Source organism: Zootoca vivipara, chromosome 3 (genome assembly GCF_963506605.1).
Source record: "Zootoca vivipara chromosome 3, rZooViv1.1, whole genome shotgun sequence".
In the NCBI taxonomy this organism is placed as follows: Eukaryota; Metazoa; Chordata; class Lepidosauria; order Squamata; family Lacertidae; genus Zootoca; species Zootoca vivipara.
In genome coordinates this window covers 261881-281742 of record NC_083278.1, presented here as the reverse complement: position 1 = coordinate 281742, position 19862 = coordinate 261881, and the positions used below count along the sequence as shown (strand labels likewise).

Below are 19862 nucleotides of genomic sequence, written 5' to 3'. Positions count from 1 at the left end.
GTAGAAGGCATGGAACTAATATGAAAGATACACAAGCGTACTAGTTTTCAGTGGCATAGCTGTGAGGACATCATTTACTCTCAAGCAGTAGCAGTGGACTCACGATGGGGTAGGGTGGGGGTGGCGGCGCACCCCTGGTGCTATGTCCGGTGGGGGTGACAAGAAGGCACCCTGCGGGGGCTTGCCCCCCGCGTGGCGGCGTGAACAGCCATCGCGCCGCTGCAGCCACATGTGGAGGACCCTCCGTTCGCAGCTGCAGCCACGAGAAGAAGATCCCGGTGCCAGCGTCAAACCGTTATGTACATGCGCTGTATGTAATGCCGCTGCACATGCGCTGTACATAGCAGTTTGCCGCCAGTGCCGCTTGAGTGCCGTATGGATGGCGGTGGGATCCCTCCGTCGCCGCTACAGCCGCATGTAGAGGATCCTCCGTTTGTGGCTGCAGCCGCGAGCAGAGGATCCCGGCACCATCTGTATGGCGCTGGAGCGCCGCCGCCGCCAAACCTCTATGTACAGCGCATGTGCAGCTTCGCACATTCGCCCTACGTAGCAACGCCTTACGTGTCACAATGCCTTCGTTCGCCCCTGAGCAGTAGTTTTCTAACTTTCCCACACCCACTAGTCTGAGTCCTTGGTCACCCTCTGGTGCAGAACCTCAGCACATCACCAAGGATCCTAGGCCATACACAGAGCACTGACTAGGCCTGTTGAGTTTTGCCCAAGCAAATTGTGCATGTGTTAATCAGGGGAATGGGAAGCACAAAATTTAGACAAAAAGTAGAACAGAGCATCTTTGCATGCAATAAGAAAAGCCCTAAATCTTCCGAAAGGGTTTGTTTGGCTTCTCTGCAATCTCCTTATCCCCCTTTAGCACACCTTTGACTCCCTGGTCATCCAAGGACCTCCTACTATAAATGTTTTGGTGTTGGTCTTAGTGTTTCTAGCAATGCGCTCCTCAATTCCATTTTAGCACCCTTTACTGGGCTCAAGAGGTGCAAATTAGGCAGAAGCACACTCAAAGGTGAACCCAATGAACACCTCCTGCACCCTTTAGCTGGGGACTTTGCTGGTTTGAGGTTTTGTTTTAGTTTTTTTGCCAAAGCTTCTCAAGCAACCATTCCAGTTGCCAGGGTTCAGTATTCAATTGCCCTGAAAATTCACTTCCTGCAAATTCACTTCCTGAAGCACCCTCCTCTGCCTTGCTTCACAGCACTAGGGAGAGCTCAGTTCCTTCCTTATATGACTTGTCCTCATATGCAGCTGGGCTGGGTTAGATTTCTAGTGATACAGACTCTTGCAGTGGTTGGCAAACTATGGCCCATGGGCTGGATCCGGCCCAATTGCCCTCAGGATCCGGCCCGCGTACGGTCCGTGTATCGTGTGGATTCCTTTGTTATTTTTTCGTTAATTTTTTTCCTGCGCTGCATTTTTTTAGGGGGGGGGCGCCATTTCTTCCCCTCCTCTTCCACTCACACACTGCGGCGTCTCCTCCCTCCCTCCTCCTGGCTTCTCCCCACCCTGCATAGAGGAGGAAGGGGGCTGGGCTGAGCTGCCTGAGCACCATTTTGGGCAGCGCCTCTCCGGAGCCAGCCCTTTCGGGCTGGTCGTCCCTCCACCTCTGCCTCCACCGCCAGCCTCCGCTGCTCACAAGGGCAGGCACAGGAGCCGCGGTTGGCAGCGCCACTCCAGAGCCATCCAGCCCATGCGCAAAGGTGGGCAGGGGGAGGAGCTGGGGGAGAGAGGGGAGACAGAGAAGCCCCCTCCGCCGAGTGCATGTGCACGCACATCTGTTTGTGTGTACACACGCGCAGTCCGGCCCGCCACAAGGTCTGGGGGGCAGTGAACCGGCCCCTCCAAAAAAAGTTTGCTGACCCCTGATACAGACAGTATCAAAGATGAGGATTTCAGCATTCTGTTGTGTTCTAATGATACATCAACTATTTTGCTGTATTTTAGGCTCATGACAAACGGAAGTGTAATTTTTCAAATCTTAAGAAATCTCTGACACCCCCCCCCTTTTTTTAATGTCAGCAACCCATAGTGGCTAATATGAATGAAAAGCTGCAGGTGGAAATTGTTGAACAAATCAATGAAATTAGGAGGGAGGTGAAACCTTCTGCCAGCAACATGCTGAAAATGGTAAGTCCTCACTGTGGCGTTGCAAGCAAACCTTCTTTCCTCCTCTCTTCCATTTTATGGCGTTTGGGACTTAAGTTTGGAAACAGGAGGGAAGGGGCACTGAGCATGTGACAGGTTCTTAAATCCGGAGGCCCTGTCAGCTAGGCATGGATTGATCTTGGGGTGACGTGCTTATCCCTTATGGGGCACTGTTATGAATTAAAGCATAATCAGACACTCATTGAATATTCAAAAGCTTTCCTTGCAGAACAGATGATAAAAGTAGAATATGCAAAACATATGCTTATCCAAGCACAGCTCCCACTTTCGGCTTTGTGCTCAGCCTGTACTTTGCTATATAGGCCACATAGTTACTTGAAGAAACCCAGCACCCATTTCAATCTTTCTCTCTGCTCCATTCAAAGAGCCCATTTACTGCTGCACTGCACTGCGCTCTCTCTCTCCATTTAGAGAGACCTCTTTGTCTCCTCCATTCAGAGAAGGAGCATTAACATTGTCCTCCTGGCAACATTCAGAGAAAATTCCAAACCCTTCTCTCACCCTAGTGTCTATAGCAGCTTCCTAACACAAGACCTCTTCCTGCACTGTGTCATCACAGTGAGCTCACTCACACAAAACAGAGTCTGTGATGTCATAGATCTCATGTGACCAAAGTTGACCAACCACATGAGAGCTCAAGAGAACATACTGGAATGAGCTATTGAGCCAGTCAAAACGCAAAGTGCTTTCTGTAAACACACAGCAATATTCATTGATGCGTTTCCATTTCTGCAAGTTAAACTACTACTGTATATTTAACACACTAGCCGGGATGAATGCATGGTGCAAAGTCAAGCATGTAGCCCAGCAAGCATCCTTCTCTTTTTCTACAAAGTGAGTGGGAACACAACCCAGACACCATGGGAACATGCTGCAAGTCACACAGGGAGCACTACAGGGTTAGGGCTAGCAGCATGTGAAGCGGTATGTATGTAGCACAGCAGATCTGAGCTTGCTCTGCATCCAAAACTATCCCCCTCCAGTTCTAATGCTTTACTCTGCCTGCCCCTGCCCCACACTACACAATCTTGAAAGCAGATTCACCAGTGTGCTGGGACGGCAGTTCACTGTTTTATGAAACTTTAATCCCCAAACAGCCTTTGGGGGTTCCAATTTCTGCTTCTGTCCCCATGATGCAGCTTTTTTTAAAGAGACATTTGTGAGCCAGGTGGAAACTGTAAAGCTGACTGTGCAGGTCGATACGGCCCCCTGCTCTGCTGTGTGGGGCAATGAACCTGCATTTAGGGTGCTTAATTCTCTTCCACTAAAACGAGTGTGACTTCAAAGCCTCGACTGTATCACACGAAGCGAAATTATAAAATGATTGGGATTTAAGCTGTTTAAGGGAAAGGACCTGCCTACTATATTCATTTAGTATTTGGTTGGATTCCAGTCCAGCAAGGTGGACTTCCATGTAGGCACCCATAGCTGAATAGGAACCCCCACAGGTACCATTAGGTACAAGTGGGGTTCCCCTCTCCAATTCTGCAGCCATATCTGTGCAACGCCACATTTTAAGAAAGAAAGAAAGCTAATCTCCTGCTTTTGAAGGAGAGCTGGGAGTACAGATTCAATCCCCATTCCCCACCAGTTACCTGACTGGTGGGATTTTCCCTGTTGCGTGTGCGCATATGCCCAGGCTTTCTCTGCAGCCTGCCAGTTTGAGCAGATATGGGGGGCATTCTTTTAGTGGCCGCTAAGCTGTGCTATTCCTCGCCTACAGAGTTGATTCCGGCACCACCACTGTATAGCTTTCAGTTTATGCTGAAGACACACCTCAGATAAGATATATTTTAAGACCCACACTATTCTTCCGATTGTAAATTCTTTAACCCTATTTTAGTACAGTGGTACCTCGGTTTATGAACACAATTGGTTCCGGAAGTCTGTTCATAAACTGAAGCGTTCATAAACTGAAGCGAACTTTCCCATTGAAAGTAATGGAAAGTGGATTAATCCATTCCAGATGGGTCCGCGGAGTACTCAAACTGAAGCGTACTTAACCCGAAGCATGGGTGTAATTGGTTCCGGAAGTCTGTTCATAAACTGAAGTGAACTTTCCTATTGAAAGTAATGAAAAGTGAATTAATCCGTTCCAGATGGGACTGCGGCGTTCGTAAACCGAAAATTCGTAAACCGAGGTGCTCATAAACCGAGGTTCCACTGTACTGTGTTTTTCACATGATTGTAACCTGCCCTGGGACCTTAGAGGTAAGGGTGGGAAATAAATCTTATAAATAGTAGTGGTATTAGTAATGTATTCTCTCTCTCTCTCTCTCGTTTACTTTGAAAAGATGTGGAGCAAGAAGGCTGCTGCTAGTGCTGAAAAATATGCTTCAAAATGTCAATTTAGAAGCAGTCCCGAAGCGGACCGAAAATTGGGTGGTAAGTCAACTAGACATCTCTTTTATACTTTCTAAATAAAACGTCCATGGAGTTTATTTGGCAGGGATACTGGAGTGGGTTGCCGGTTCCTGCTCCAGGTGGATCACGTTTAGTCAAAACTCTCCACTATGACCTGTCTGATTGGGTGGCCCTGCATGGCATAGCTCATAGCTTCTCCAAGTTATTCAAGCCCCTTCGCCACGACAAGACAGCGATCCATGAAGGAGTGCTCTGGTCCATGGGGTCACGAAGAGTCGGACATGACTAAACGACTAAACAACAAATAAAAAGTGTGTTAGCCCGCCAAGGGGAAACAGTTCTTTTGGGGAGGGGGGAATTTTGAGCAGAAAATGGCCTGAGGGAGAAAGGGGAAACAACCCCCTTCACAATAGCTCCTCAATGATGGGCAGTTACATATCTCCTCACAAGTCACATAGGGTCACGCGAAATAATAATCTTAAACAACAATTGATGAACTCCTTTTACAATAGAAAGTGTCCTTTCACATTGTATTTCAGCACGGTGTGCTGGCCTGACAGCCATGGACAGAAAGTCTCTACAGAGGGTGGTGAACACAGCCCATGATCTCATGGGCTGTCCCTAGAGTCTGCTAGGGACCGTTGCCTTAGGAGAGTGAGAAAAATTCTCCGGGATGACTCACACCCCGGCCACCCCCTCTTTAATCTTCTACCCTTGGGCAGGAGATATAGAAGTATAATCAGTCGTCCCAACAGAATAAAAAATAGCTTCTATCTGTGGGCTGTTAGGCTGTTGAACGGAAAATAACATAGCGCAACTGACTTGCAAGGTGGTGCGACAACCACACAGAGTGCAATAAGATTGAGTGTTTGGGGGGGGGAGAGGGAGACTCGGCTAATTTCATTGTACACAGGTTGTACATTGACACTAAACTGACTCACTTAGTTGGTCTCTAAGGTGCTACTGGACAATTTTTATTATTATTTTGTCTACAATATATGTAACTTTTGGCTATGGTCTATGGCTGTGCACTGAAACGCAGCTAGCTCATTCTTTCAGTTCAGAATGAAGTCAGTTGGGGGACACACACACCAAAATGCAGTATTTCATAAATGCTGCAGGATAAATATGGATTGCAGTCATGTCTACACCCCTTTCCAAACCAGAGATGCGAATGCACTGGAATCAGAGTAAACGGTGTATGTGTGTTGGTGTGTGCGCGCACACAACCAAAATGACCGTACATGTCCAAATTCTAGGGTCAGTTTTGTGGCTAATCTTAACGAATCTGCACCAAGCAAAACAAAGGGCTCACCCAGGCTTGGGCTTATACTGTGCCTGGAATGCAGGAACCAAGCATTTTCCTGTTTGCCCTTTCCAAGCATGGGCTCCAACAGTTTTGCCATTGCCCCAGGAAAACCCACACTTTAGCAATAAAGCAGAGAAAACATTTGCTCCGATTCAGCGGTAAAGATCAGGCAAGGGGTGGGGTGGGGCGCATGGGCAAGTCTGGATGAGCCCCAGAGTTTGCAATGACATTCCTTCTTCTTGCAGATGTGACCTGCAGTGAGACTCTGTCGCAAACAGTGACTGTCGTGTCCTGGAGAGACATAATTAGATCCTGGGCCAGCGGACAACAGAACTTCACGTTTGGCAGTTTGCCAGCTGATGGGGGGCGAAGCACTCATAGCTATACTCAGGTACAAATAGATATTTGGGTTAAATTCAGATAATTTAGGTTTTTTTATTAAAGATTTTCTTGATTTACAAAAGTATGTGCAATGTCCCTTGTAACATTTTTACAGAGCAGTTTCATTTGTTCAGACATTGGGAAGAAAAGGGGAAAAGAGGTAGATGGGGGGAAGATGGGTGGGGTTGGGGTCAGGTGACAATGCTTCTATTTTATATAATGTATGTGGGTTTTTTTTTGTCAGCGTTGCTTGTGCTGGTTCTCTGCTGTTCGCTTGTGTTCCTTTGGTGGTGAGATAATTTAGTTGTTTTTTTTTAGTTTTAAAAATAACCTTTATTTAAGTCATTAAAATACAATACAAAGAAAAAAAGTACATCATTTAAACAAATATTTGTTAAAAGAAAAATAAAAAAGATTAACTTCCCAATCACCACACATCACTTGACTTCTGAATTCTCTTTAGTTTGCATTCCTAACCATTACGTTACATCTCTGATTGAATTTTTCCAATCCCTTATTATTTTATTTATTTTACTTTCCATTTTCCCATCCTTTTTACAAATTTCCCCATTACAGCTTAATTTAAGCTGTAAATTAAACTAAATTAAATTTAGATAATTTAGTTTTGATTGGGAAGTAAAATGTGTGTGAAATTGCATAGAAATTGTTTTAAAAAAGATTGCCCAGTTGCAGTTACTGTATTATTCTTATATTCTCTCTCCCATATATACACACACACAATTATTTTTATTATTTAGCATTACTTGACATTTTCAGAACATAAAATTAAAATCTCTTGGTTTTTCAAAAGCAATTTACGTGCTTATACAACAAATGTAGACTTACCAAGCTAAATGTTGTCCAATAAGAAAAATAATAGCAACTTTGAATTCCTCAAACCCAAAAACATATTTTTAAGATCCCTCACTGAAGAAATTTGCAAAAAAGTTTCATCCCATAGGGACCCAGGTGGTGCTGTGGGTTAAACCACTGAGCCTAGGGCTTGCTGATCAGAAGGTCAGCGGTTCGAATCCTTGTGATGGGGTGAGCTCCCGTTGCTTGGTCCCAGCTCCTGCCAACCTAGCAGTTCGAAAGCACGTCAAAATGCAAGTAGATAAATAGGAACCGCTACAGCGGGAAGGTAAACGGCGTTTCCGTGTGCTGCTCTGGTTTGCCAGAAGCAGCTTTGTCATGCTGGCCACATGACCCGGAAGCTGTCTGCGGACAAACGTTGGCTCCCTTAGCCTATAGAATGAGATGAGCGCCGCAACCCCAGAGTCGGACACGACTGGACCTGATGGTCAGGGGCCCCTTTACCTTTACCTTTAAAGTTTCATCCCACAAAACAAGACACCCTAAATTTTCATGACACCCAACTGCCATCAACTCATCACCCTTCCTTCCTTCCTTCCTTCCTTCCTTCCTTCCTTCCTTCCTTCCTTCCTTCCTTCCTTCCTTCCTTCCTTCCTTCCTTCCTTTTTGTCTCAACAAGGGAACATTACGGTACTTAATATTTTAAACCCTATATATCTGAGAACTTTAATGGCAAGGGTATTTTCTTTCTTGCAGAATGGATTTGGCACTTGAGAATCAGATGTGTTGCTCTGTTGTTTATCTAAAGAAGTGCGATAGTTTTATATGTACGCAGAGAGGGAAACAGTGTCAATGTTTAGGACTGGAAATGCATATTTTCTAGGGCTGCCAAATTCGGCAGAATTTTACCTTAGAAAATGGCCTCCGGGCAGGAAAAATGTCTCCCTTTGTAAACATCCGGGAAAACTTGGGCATATGGAACCCATATTGGAAATGGGGTTCAGGGCCGTCTTAAGGGTATCCAGCGCCCTGGCGCAAAAATTTTTTCACTGCCCCCCCTTTCCCTCCGGCCTGCACGGCTCTCAGGGACGGGAACTCACCTCCGTAAGGGAAAAGGTGCCAGCGAGGTAGATGTTGATCTGGTGGCTCCGGGTGCTCTCCTCCTGGTGCCGCTGCTTGGCGGCATTCAGCTCTAGGCGCGTGGGCCGGCCCAGCTCACCCAGCTCTGCTTCCCTACCCAGTGGAGGCTTGTCGCCTGCGGAGGAGCCACCGGGCGAGCTCGGGAGGCTGCTGCAAGGGGAGCGCGACTCCGTCGGCCTTGCCGAGCTCTGAGTCTGGCAGACCCTGTTGCCCCAGGAACAGCCAGCCCAGTGCCCCCAGCGCTGCTACCAGCAGGGCCGCCGCCGCCAAAGCCACAGGCCCTCCTGCTCAGGACACCCGCGACCGCCGGCCCTGCCGCATCTCTGTTGCCCTGCCGCTGCCAGGCCCGGAGTGAGGAAGTGGCCTTCTTTGCAGGATGAGGCGGCGCTGAGGGAAGGAGCAGCCGAGGTGCCTCAGAGGCCGCGCAGCTCCTGGCCTCGGAAGTTTGACAGCCTTCCCGCCAACAGGGATGACCCTGGTGCTGCGTTTCATTGCCTCTACCAATGAAACGCAGCGTCGGGGTGAGGGATTACCCTGGCGCTGGAGAGGTCCTAGAGCCCCTGCTCCGCTCGCTTACCTCCCTGCTCTCCCCTGAGCGGCGCGGCTGGCGGAGGGAAAAGGGAGGCCGCCGCGCAGCTCCCCCACTTGCTGGGGCGCCCCTCAGCACCCCCTGAGAGCCCAGGTGCCATGGTGCCCCACGCCACTAGAGCCAATGGGCGAGCCGGCCCTGATTTTTTTTTTTTTGGCCTTTTCTTTTTAAGTGCAGAAAGTTAATCTTTTCATATCTTAAAAGTGCTCAGTGTTCAAATGTAATTCTATATGGTTTCCTGGTTTGATGTATTTCCCCTCTTATGTCCACAGCTCATTTGGTACAATTCACATGAAGTTGGATGTGCACTTGTTTACTGCCCAGAGAGTACCTCCCCTTTTTTCTACCTGTGCCGTTTCTGCCGTGGGTAACTATCAGTTTTGAATACAGTGTTCTTAATTTCCCCCCCATGAGAGCCCACATTTCATGCTCTGACTATGGCTCTGTGATTTCAGTGGGAACATAGAAGGCAAACTAGCAGAACCCTACAAAAGAGGCCCATCGTGCGAAGCGTGCCCTGCCAGCTGTGAGGATAAACTCTGCAGTAAGTTACTTATACAGTGGTACCTCAGGATACAGACGCTTCAGGTTACAGACTCCACTAACCCAGAAATAGTAACTTGGGTTAAGAACTTTGCTTCAGGATGAGAACAGAAATCGTGCGGCGGCAGCAGGAGGCCCCGTTAGCTAAAGTGGTACCTCAGGTTAAGAACAGTTTCAGGTTAAGAACGGACCTCCAGAACTAATTAAGTTCTTAACCAGAGGTACCACTGTATAAAGCAATTTCTCTGGACTCTGAAATTTGTGTTAGATATAGTTAAGCACTCCAGAAACTTTTGTGAATGGAATGCTAGTGGTCTTTCTAAGAGGCATCTATAGCTGTCTCATCGCCCGGTGCTGAGATCTGCCCTGGGGAGTGAATCCCAGCATTTATTTACAGCCACAAATAAGGCTTTATTCGGAATGGACTTTGTATCGGAGTAGAACTTTAAGCAAGGCCCTTTGGGAGATCATTGTGAATGTCCAAATTTCCTAAAATAAACTGGGCCTCTTGACCAGTTAATAAAAATAAAAATAAAAATTTATACCCCGTCCATCTGGCTGGGTTTCCCCAGCAGAATATTAATATACAATGATTCATCAAATATGTGTGGACATGCGCAGTCCATCCTGGCTCGCCCTGGAGTGCGCATCGCGGGTCGTGATGTCACGATGCATGCGTCAGGACACATGCGCACTGTGGAGCGACGCCCCGCCCCAGGGGGTGCTGCCCCAGGCAGCCAAGCGGCACCGTTCGCCACTGCTTTGACATCTGATGGGAGGGCGTTCCACTGGATGGGTGCCACTACCGAGAAGGCCCTCTGCCCAGTTCCCTGCAACTTCGCTTCTCGCAGTGAGGGAACCAGCAGAAGACCCTCAGTGCTGGACCTCAGTGTCCAGACTTCTTTAGGTAATTAGTGACCGTCAATGGTAACGCTGACATAAAATAGTTTGCATGAAAAAAGGATAAATCACCTGGATTGTTGCAAGACCGAAGTCACAGAGTCAAGAGATAGATAAATGGCAGATAAAAGGAGGTGTGTTTTTGCTTTCTCTTTCTCCTTTTGTATCTAACTTTTCTTTTTGTTCGATCTATTTCAGCCAACCCCTGCTTGTATGTCGATTTTTATGACCACTGTGAGGAATTGCTCAAACACTTCAAATGTAGCGCGAAAAGATTGGCTAAATATTGCCAAGCTAGTTGTCACTGCCTGACAGAAATTATTTAACATGTACACATGAGTAGCACAAGGTTAATTTTCAGAGGGTCATTCTTCACTGAAAAGTATGGAAACTCAGCATTAAAAAGAAACTCTCCCCTCTAAAACTCATGTATTTGCATGCTATTGGTTTTTTTCAAAAGAGCATTTGCAAGAATTGTTTGCAATAATAATAATAATAATAATTTATTATTTATACCCCGCCCATCTGGCCGGGTTCCCCCAGCCACTCTGGGCGGCTTCCAAAAAAACAGAAATTCTAAAATACAGAAATCCATCAAACATTAAAAGCTTCCCTAAACAGGGCTGCCTTGAGATGCCTTCTAAAGGTCTGGTAATTGTTGTTCTCTTTGACCTCTAGTGGGAGGGCATTCCACAGGGTGGGTGCCACTACCGAGAAGGCCCTCTGCCTGGTTCCCTGTAACTTGGCTTCTCGTAATGAGGGAACCGCCAGAAGGCCCTCGGAGCTGGACCTCAGTGTCCGGGCAGAACGATGGGGGTGGAGACGCTCCTTCAGGTATACCGGACCGAGGCCGTTTAGGGCTTTAAAGGTCAACACCAACACTTTGAATTGTGCTCGGAAACGTACTGGGAGCCAATGTAGGTCTTTTAGGACCGGTGTTATGTGATCTCGGCGGCCGCTCCCAGTCACCAGTCTAGCTGCCGCATTCTGGATTAGTTGTAGTTTCCGGGTCACCTTCAAAGGTAGCCCCACGTAGAGCGCATTGCAGTAGTCCAAGCGAGAGATAACTAGAGCATGCACCACTCTGGAGAGACAGTCACTGGGCAGGTAGGGACTCAGCCTGTGTACCAGATGGAGCTGATAAACAGCTGCCCTGGACACGGAGTTGACCTGTGCCTCCATGGACAGCTGTGAGTCTAAAATGACTCCCAGGCTGCGCACCTGGTCTTTCAGGGGCACAGTTACCCCATTCAGGACCAGGGAGTCCTCCACACCCGCCCGCCTCCTGTCCCCCACAAACAGTACTTCTGTCTTGTCAGGATTCAATCTCAATCTGTTAGCCGCCATCCATCCTCCAACCGCCTCCAAGCACTCACACAGGACCTTCACCGCCTTCACTGGTTCTGATTTAAAAGAGAGGTAGAGCTGGGTATCATCAGCATACTGATGGACACCCAGCCCAAACCCCCTGATGATCTCTCCCAGCGGCTGCATATAGATGTTAAAAAGCATGGGGGAGAGGACAGAACCCTGAGGCACCCCACAAGTGAGCGCCCAGGGGTCTGAACACTCATCCCCCACCACCACTTTCTGAACACGGCCCAGGAGGAAGGAGCGGAACCACTGCATGACAGTGCCCCCAGCTCCCAAGCCCTCTAGACGGTCCAGAAGGATGTTATGGTCGATGGTGTCAAAAGCCGCTGAGAGATCCAGCAGAACAAGGAAACAGCTCTTACCTTTGTCCCTAGCCCGCCGGAGATCATCGACCAGTGCGACCAAGGCAGTTTCAGTCCCATGATGAGGCCTGAATCCTGACTGGAAGGGATCCAAATGGTCCGCTTCTTCCAGGCGTGCCTGGAGTTGTTCCGCAACCACTCGCTCAATCACCTTGCCCAAGAATGGAAGATTTGAGACTGGGCGATAGTTGGCCATATTGGCCGGATCTAAAGATGGTTTTTTAAGAAGCGGTTTAATAACCGCCTCTTTCAGCGGGTCTGGGAAGGCTCCCTCATGGAGAGAAGCATTTACCAACCCGCAAAGCCCATCGCCCAGCCCTTCCTGGCTAGCTTTTATAAGCCAGGATGGGCAAGGATCAAGGAGACAGGTGGTTGGTTTCATTCGTCTAAGCAGCCTGTCCACATCCTCGGAGGTAACAGATTGAAACTGATCCCACAAAACTTGACTAGACAGGACTCTAGCACTCCCCCGCCCCGGCCCTGCTCCCACGGTGGAGTCTACCTCTTCCCGAATCTGAGCGACTTTATCTGCAAAAAACTTTGCAAAATCATTGCAGGAGATCATGTGGCCCGTACTGGGCCCGGATGGAGCAGGTGGTTCCGCTAAATTGCGAACCACCTGGAAGAGTCTCCTGCTGCTGTTTTCTGCAGATGCGATGGAGACGGTGAAGAAGGTCCTCTTCGCCGTCGCCATTGCCACTTGGTAGGCTCGAAGTTGAGCTCTAGCCCGTGTCCGGTCTGATTCAAAATGAGTTTTCCGCCACCGGCGCTCTAGCCGTCTCAACGACTGTTTCATTGCCCTCAGCGCCGGGGAAAACCACGGGGCTGTCCGGGCTCCATGCAATCTGAGAGGGCGCTTCGGAGCCAGACAGTCAATAGCGCTGGTTAACTCCGCATTCCAGCGGGCCACCAGGGAATCAGCTGAAAGGCCATCGACATGGGATAAAACATCCCCTACCACTCTTTGGAAGCCAATTGGATCCATTAAGTAGCGGGGGCGGACCATCCGAATCGGTCCCACCTCCCTGCAGAGGGGAAGGGTTGCGGAGAAGTCCAGTTGCACCAGAAAGTGATCTGACCATGGCACTTCTTTTGTTTCGCTTTTACTTAATGTCAGATCACCAACATCCATAGAGGTAAACACCAAGTCCAAGGCATGTCCGCGGCTATGAGTTGGGCCAGACTTATTCAGGGACAGCCCCATGGTGGCCATGCTTTCCACGAAGTCCCGAGCGGCTCCTTGTAAGGTCGTGTCGGCATGGATGTTAAAATCCCCTAAGACAACCAAGCTAGGTGTCTCCAGGAGCACATCCGACACGACCTGAAGCAGCTCGGGCAGGGAATCCTTGGTGCAGCGGGGAGGTCGGTACACCAAAAGGAATCCTGTACTGCCTCTATTGCCCAACTTCCAGAACATGCACTCAGAGAACTGGGTCTTCCCAATAGGACGCCTGGTGCAAACTAATGACTTCCTAAAAATCACTGCAACCCCCCCTCCCCGCCCAGATGGCCTGGGTTGCTGTGCATAAGAGAAACCTGGTGGGCAAGCAGCGCCAAGAACGGGCCCATCGGCTTCCTCCAACCAGGTCTCTGTCACACATGCCAGGTCAAATCCTCCATCCACAATCAGGTCGTGAATGGCGGTGGTCTTATTCATCATCGACCTGGCATTGCACAGCAGCACCTTCAGGTCATGTGGGTATCCCTTGCCTATTCCAATATCCGTCCGGTCAGGACCAGACCTGGAGGCAGGGATAGTCCTCAGACAACGACTAAGTCTGCCTCCTCGGTAATGACATGGTCTGGTCTTAGCGTAACTCCTCCTCCTACCCGTGACCACTGAGATCGGTTGTTCCAGTGCACACCCCCCTGTGGAATCTGCCCCAGCCATTTTGCTTGCTGGGACCCCCTCCCGGGCAGCCCTGACCCCTCCCCTTAAAAACAAAATAAAACCTCTGTAAAAAACAGCAAAGAACTCAACAAAAGAAGAACACAAAAAAGACAATAAAACAATAAAACCAAAAACAATAAAAATTACAAATACACTAAAATTTAACAGATTCCCACCCCCAACTAAAAATCCCTCCCACCTACCACCCCAAAGAAGATAAAAACATAAAAAATTCTTTTAAAAGCATTTTAAAAAGAACTCTGTGCTGTTTCAAGTTCCCCTGGGCAGCACCAGCAGCAGAGCGGCGGCAGCAGTCCTTTATGAGGCCTTCCAGGCCCCGCCCTAGACCAGGTGGAAGGAGGCAGGGACAGGGCCTGTGGGCACTCACAGCAGGAAGAGTCCTGGGCAGCACCAGCTGCAAAAAAGAGTGACAGAAATATGTCAATCTCTGTGTCCACTTTGGGTTTTGTTCTATTTTTTTAAAAAAACTATTATTACAGTATGTTTTAGAGAATGCTTCGAATCCTCAACGCCAAATGTTTAAATATTGCAAATATTTCAAATTGCAAATATTGCAAATATATTCTCTCCCTACCCATCACATTCTAACGTTGCTTTATATTTCAGTTCCACACAAACCACTGCTTAGAATATTGTTCAGTAAGCTAGAAATTTGTTGTATAACTGCTTCAGATTGTGATTGTAACCATCAGGTGGTATGTTGTGGAACTCAAATTATAGCATTCCCATTTATTTTATGTTTAAAATTAGAAAGTGGCTGCAATAAACTTTTAAATAAACAAACTATTAGACATTCATTCTTAAGTTTAATTTCCTTCTCTCATAGCTCTTTATTGGCTGTAAAAAATTATTGTAATCTTGCAAAATAAATGCATTCTCAAACTAATGGCTGTCAATTACTGCTCTTAATTCCATTCTTTTTAAGAACAAAGAACCAAGCATGGGTAAAATCCTGCAGCTAATTAAATGCCAAGTGATGGTATGAGTTATTAGGAGCATGCTGAGTGTCAAATCAAAGAAAAATGGGCCAGAATGGGGCACCATTGCAGCAGCTCTTTAGGGGCTAGGACTTGCTGCCAACGGCTTGGTGCTTATGACCCCAGGCACAACTGGAACTCAGACAGGAAGAAAGAAACCACATGAAACTCATGGTGGGATGCAAACAAGCCATAAGTATTATTGGCTACAACTTCCTAACTGACAAACTACAAACACAAATCATCAGGTCCAGATTGTATTGACCTGAGAACTCAGATTTGAAATGGTTGATCTTCTAACAAAAATATGTACCGGTAACTGTTCCCTAACATCCGTCTCCATACCTGAGGATTGGAAAGTGGTAACACCAATGTAACACCAATTTTTAGAGCAGATGTGGGACGGGTGTGGATCCTGGAAATCATGGCAGTTAGCTCAACACCTGTCCTGTGGAAACTAGTGGAGAGTATTGTTAAGAACAAGAAAACCCAAGCATATAGACGAGTAAGCCTTGCTGAAGTAGAACCAAGGTCTTACTAACCTTTTAGAGTTGTTTGAGAGTGTCAAGACAGAGGTGATCCACTTAGCAGGGTGTATTTAGCCTTCAAAAAGCTTTCAACAAAAGTACCTCACCAAAGACTCCTGAATAAGCTTAGCAGTCATGGGATAAGAGGCAAAGTGGCCCAGGAACATCCTAAGTAACACGAAGCAGAGAGTAGGAACAAATGCATAGGTATCCCAGGGAAGGGATGTAGAAAGCAGAGTCCTCCAAAAGTTGGCGCTGGGACCTGTGGTTCTTAACTTGTTTGTTAATGTTCTTAAGTTAGAACAGGCACCCCCAACCTGCAGCCCTCCAGGTGTTCTGGTCTACAACTCCCATGATCCCTAGCTAACAGGTCCAGTGGTCAGGGATGATGGGAATTGTAGTCCAAAACATCTGAAGGGACGAAGGTTGGAGGTGCCTGAGTTAGAAGTTACCAGCGAGGTAGACAACTTTGTTTTCCAGTTTAGAAAAAAAGGAAGGAAGGAAGGAAGGAAGGTAGTGCCTGATAACATTTTGGCTTGGTAGGTTGGCAGTTTTTAACCTTGATTTTTTCATTACAAAAGGACTTGTGTACCCAGGCACATAAATCCCCACACAACCCGACTTTCTTATTAAGGAATACTGTACACAAAACCCAAAACTGTTGGTCAAATGTTATACCATAATGTTATTGATTACAGATGTAAGAGGTTGGGTACAACCCCCCCAGCCCATCTGCTGGCAGTGCCTGAAGGGCTCAACCTTTTATGAGGAGGTCCTATGACATATATCAAATAGGATCGTCCTGATGGGATTGCCTGAGCATCCAGACAGAGGTACCTACTCCCAGACACTTCAAGAGGATACACCTTTCTTTGGAGGGGCAGGCAGAGTCTACAACCTTCCTTCCAACCAACGCTAAGGTCAACCCCAGGCATCCCCAAACTGTGGCCCCCCAGATGTTTTGGCCTACAACTCCCATGATCCCTAGCTAATAGGATGAGTGGTCGGGGAAGATGGGAATTGTAGTCTAAAACATCTGGAGGGCCGAAGTTTGGGGATGCCTGGTCAACCCAATGCCAAAGTTGAAACAATTGCCATGAGGTTGGCAAAAATCCCAGGCTGGGCCAATTTAGTCTAGTGACCAATGATGTCACTAGCAAAGTCAACTCAATACAAGCGAGGCAATATGGAGAGGGAGATTTGACAAGGAACTGCTGCAGAGGGTGGAGGGGGCTGGGGGGTGGCAGCGGCCCTGGGCACATTTTTTGAGAGGGCACAACGAGGGCCCCCACAATAGGCTCCCCCATCAAGGCCAGAGCTGCAGGGAGGGAAGCCATGCCTGAGCTGAGCCTTTGGGGCCTGGCGCCAGCATGTGAGGGAGCCATGAATGCAGCTTCTTCACCCAACACTGCCAGCCAGCTGCAGTTCCAGTCCCAGGTCAGGCCATCATTTTGACATCACACAAATCTTGACTAAAACACATTTGTGAGAGATAGAAATGCCTTATCCAGAAAGCTACATTTCAGCAGGACAGGGGAATCTCCTGATTATGCAGAGACTTTGCTTTTCCCTTTGTGAACCTGCTTTGTTTCCATCCTTTGTGCGTACAGTACGTCCAGCAAACATTGGGAACCGAATGTTCAACCGAGCAACCATTTGCTGTTGATTTGTACTTATAAAACAGCTTTAGATTACCTTTCAAGGGCAATGGTGCCTAACCACAAATATTAAAAGTATTCCGCCTGTCAGCCTTATATGTAGAGATTTATAAGATTGCACATGGTTTAGAGCAAGTGGATAGCGACAAGTTTTTCTCCCTTTCTCATGATACGAGAAGTGTCCACTGAAACTTCACACAGAGCACAGCCACTGGATGTGTGAGCATGGCTGACATCTGGTGTGTGTGTGTGTGTGTGTGTGTGTGTGTGTGTGTGTGTAGAAAACCCTCATGGTTCTATGTGCTATGAGTGAACCCTCTTATAAAAAAACAGTTATTTTATTTTATTTGAGAAAGGAAGGTCATCTTCACCATGGCAGCATTGAAAGAAATTACCCCTGCAAGTGAGCTTGAGAAAGGCATGTGATCTGCTGTCAGGATCGCGGAGTATCATTACAAAATTAAGATATCAACTCATATTTTTAAGTATGACTCAGTATGTAGTATATGTATGTGTGTTTGTAGGGCAGATAACAACTCCTTCTTATCTCCCCGCAAGCAAAACGGAGTGACAAAATGCTACTAACGTTGATTCCATGGCAAATTTGAATACATTTGCATGTAGAGAATCTCATGTTAGTGCAGACCATACTGTTTTGAAGCAGGATTATGTCGAGGGGAGGGGTGTGTATCCACTTTGGACAAAAAGTATGAATACGAAACTAAAGCTGTCCGCTGTGGAGGTATTCAGACTTTGTTTGAAGCAAGGCAGCTCTTGTCTGAAGTGGTTCAAACTAACGTGGTCTGTTCCCAAAAATGTGGACCTGCTGTGCTGTTGGTTCCTTTTAGGCAGGCATCCCCAAACTGTGGCCCTCCAGATGTTTTGGCCTACAACTCCCATGATCCCTAGCTAACAGGACCAGTGGTCAGGGATGATGGGAATTGTAGTCCAAAACATCTGGAGGGCCAAAGTTTGGGGTGCCTGCTTTTAGGGCTCACCCACACTTCTGCTTGGGTTGCTGCTTTCCCCTGGGAAAACCTGCAGTTTACTACTGCATTGGAACAAATGTCAGCCAGCCTTTCTGCAGATTGGCATTTGTTCCAATGTAAGTGGTAAACAGCGGGTTTTCTCAAGGAAAGTGGCAGGACAAACATAAAGTTGCTCAGACCTCTGCTTAGAAAGCTCAGAACAAGAGGGAAATCTCCCAGACCCGTTTTTCTAGGACGGGGCAAGCGGAATTGTGGACGAGCCCTTCAGGGAACAGGCTGAGCCATGTGGTGGGATACTCTGCAAACCAGAATTGCAGCTGGGAGACATGACCCAAGGGAAATAAAACCAGCCCCAAAGCTGAGTAAGGAACACAGGACAGTTTCATTGTGGGGTTCCTCCCCCCCCCCCCCCCGGCAACTTTGCTTTCCATGTTTTTGCTCCAATGAAGGCTGGGACTGAAGCACTTTCCCTCAAGGTCTGCCAAGCTCTCTGAGCCCTCACAGCAGCTTCAGCGGCCTTGCAGCTCCAGCATCCATGTCAGGTAACCAACCTCACAGTGCAATCCTATATGTCTGCTCATAAGTAAGATAAGTAAGATATGCAGAGCCCAGTGAGACAGCAGGCTAAATATCTTGTATTAGGTTTGACAGTGCAAATGGGACTCAACTGCCAGGTAAGAAAGGCACAGGATTTCAGCTTATGACAGTGTATATCAGTATCCATGCCTTCAGAGATAGAGCGAGCATTGCAGTTCAACTGGGAGCTTTACAACCACCTGTTAGCTGAAAAACCACAGGATTTAAAAAAAAGAAATACAGTTTGCTTGGTATGGATGTAGTGTAGTATTCTTCCCCTTTTTTTTGGCAGCACCAGTTTATGAAGCAGGAAGTGTTCTCGCTATATATATATAACAGCTCTCCAAAGCAAATTAGATCTCACTCTGCTACCTTTCAGAAGACACAGAAAATAGCTCCCTGGATAAGGTTGGTTGGTTGGTTGCTTATTTATTTATTTAGCCACTATTTGCACAAGAAAGGGCCTTAGTTATAGTGCAGTAATCCTATATCTATCTATCTACTATATCTATCTATCTATCTATCTATCTATCTATCTATCTATCTATCTATCTATCTATCTATCTACTATCTATCTATCTACTATCTATCATCTCTCTCTATCTATCTATCTATCTATCTACTATCTATCATCTCTATCTATCTATCAATCTATCATCTATCTATCTATCTATCTACCTACTGTATCTATCTATCTATATTGCATAGTGTTGTCTTTGAAAAGGTGGTGCAGAATGCAGGAACAGGGTTATTGCTGAAGCCATAACTTAGGATGCTCTGGTTTGGGACCACGTTATCTGAAGTACTATCCTCCTCTCCTATGAATGTGCCCACTACCTGTGTTCAAAATCGGAGGCCCTTTTCCATGGTCCACCTTGCACAGAAGCATCGTGGTGGATGTGGGCTTGAGCATCGGCCTTTTGGGTTGTGGCATCCAGGTTTCCTGTTTAGAGAAGTTTGGGCTGACCGTCTCCTATGATATGTAAATATGCTTTTTAAACATTGTTAAGATCCTGCACCAGCTTCACTGATAACCAGCATATTTCTGGACCCAATTCAAAGTGCTAGTGATTACATTTAAAGCCTTTCCCAACCTTGCCCCTGCCAGATGTTGCTGGACTACAACTCCCACCAACTGTGACCCCTGGTGCTGCTGGTTAGGGATGATGGGAGTTGTAGTTCAGCAATATATTTGGGGGGGGGCAAGGCTGAGAAAGGCTGCCCTATGCAGTTTGGTACCAGGTTATTTGAAGGATCAGCTACCTATGCT

At 47.2% G+C, this 19862-nt stretch overlaps 1 protein-coding gene and 1 long non-coding RNA gene across 3 annotated transcripts in view; one reads left to right on the top strand and one right to left on the bottom strand.

Moving 5' to 3' along the window:
- The window catches only part of LOC132591865 (uncharacterized), a 40120-nt gene extending 31950 nt beyond the window's left edge, over positions 1-8170 (bottom strand). The window contains exon 1 of the long non-coding RNA XR_009557267.1: positions 8146-8170. This is a non-coding gene — a long non-coding RNA (uncharacterized LOC132591865). The remainder of the gene's footprint in view (positions 1-8145) is intronic.
- LOC118082970 (cysteine-rich venom protein TEL1-like) overlaps positions 1-19862 on the top strand; it is a 31986-nt gene that overhangs the window by 220 nt on the left and 11904 nt on the right. The window contains exon 2 of one of the 2 annotated variants that reach the window (XM_035110872.2): positions 2032-2139. In XM_035110872.2, the coding sequence (XP_034966763.1) occupies positions 2032-2139 (108 nt within the window). Of the gene's footprint in view, positions 1-2031; positions 2140-18953; positions 19001-19862 lie in introns of those variants that run through there. The other variant, XM_060272301.1, reaches the window with a different exon arrangement.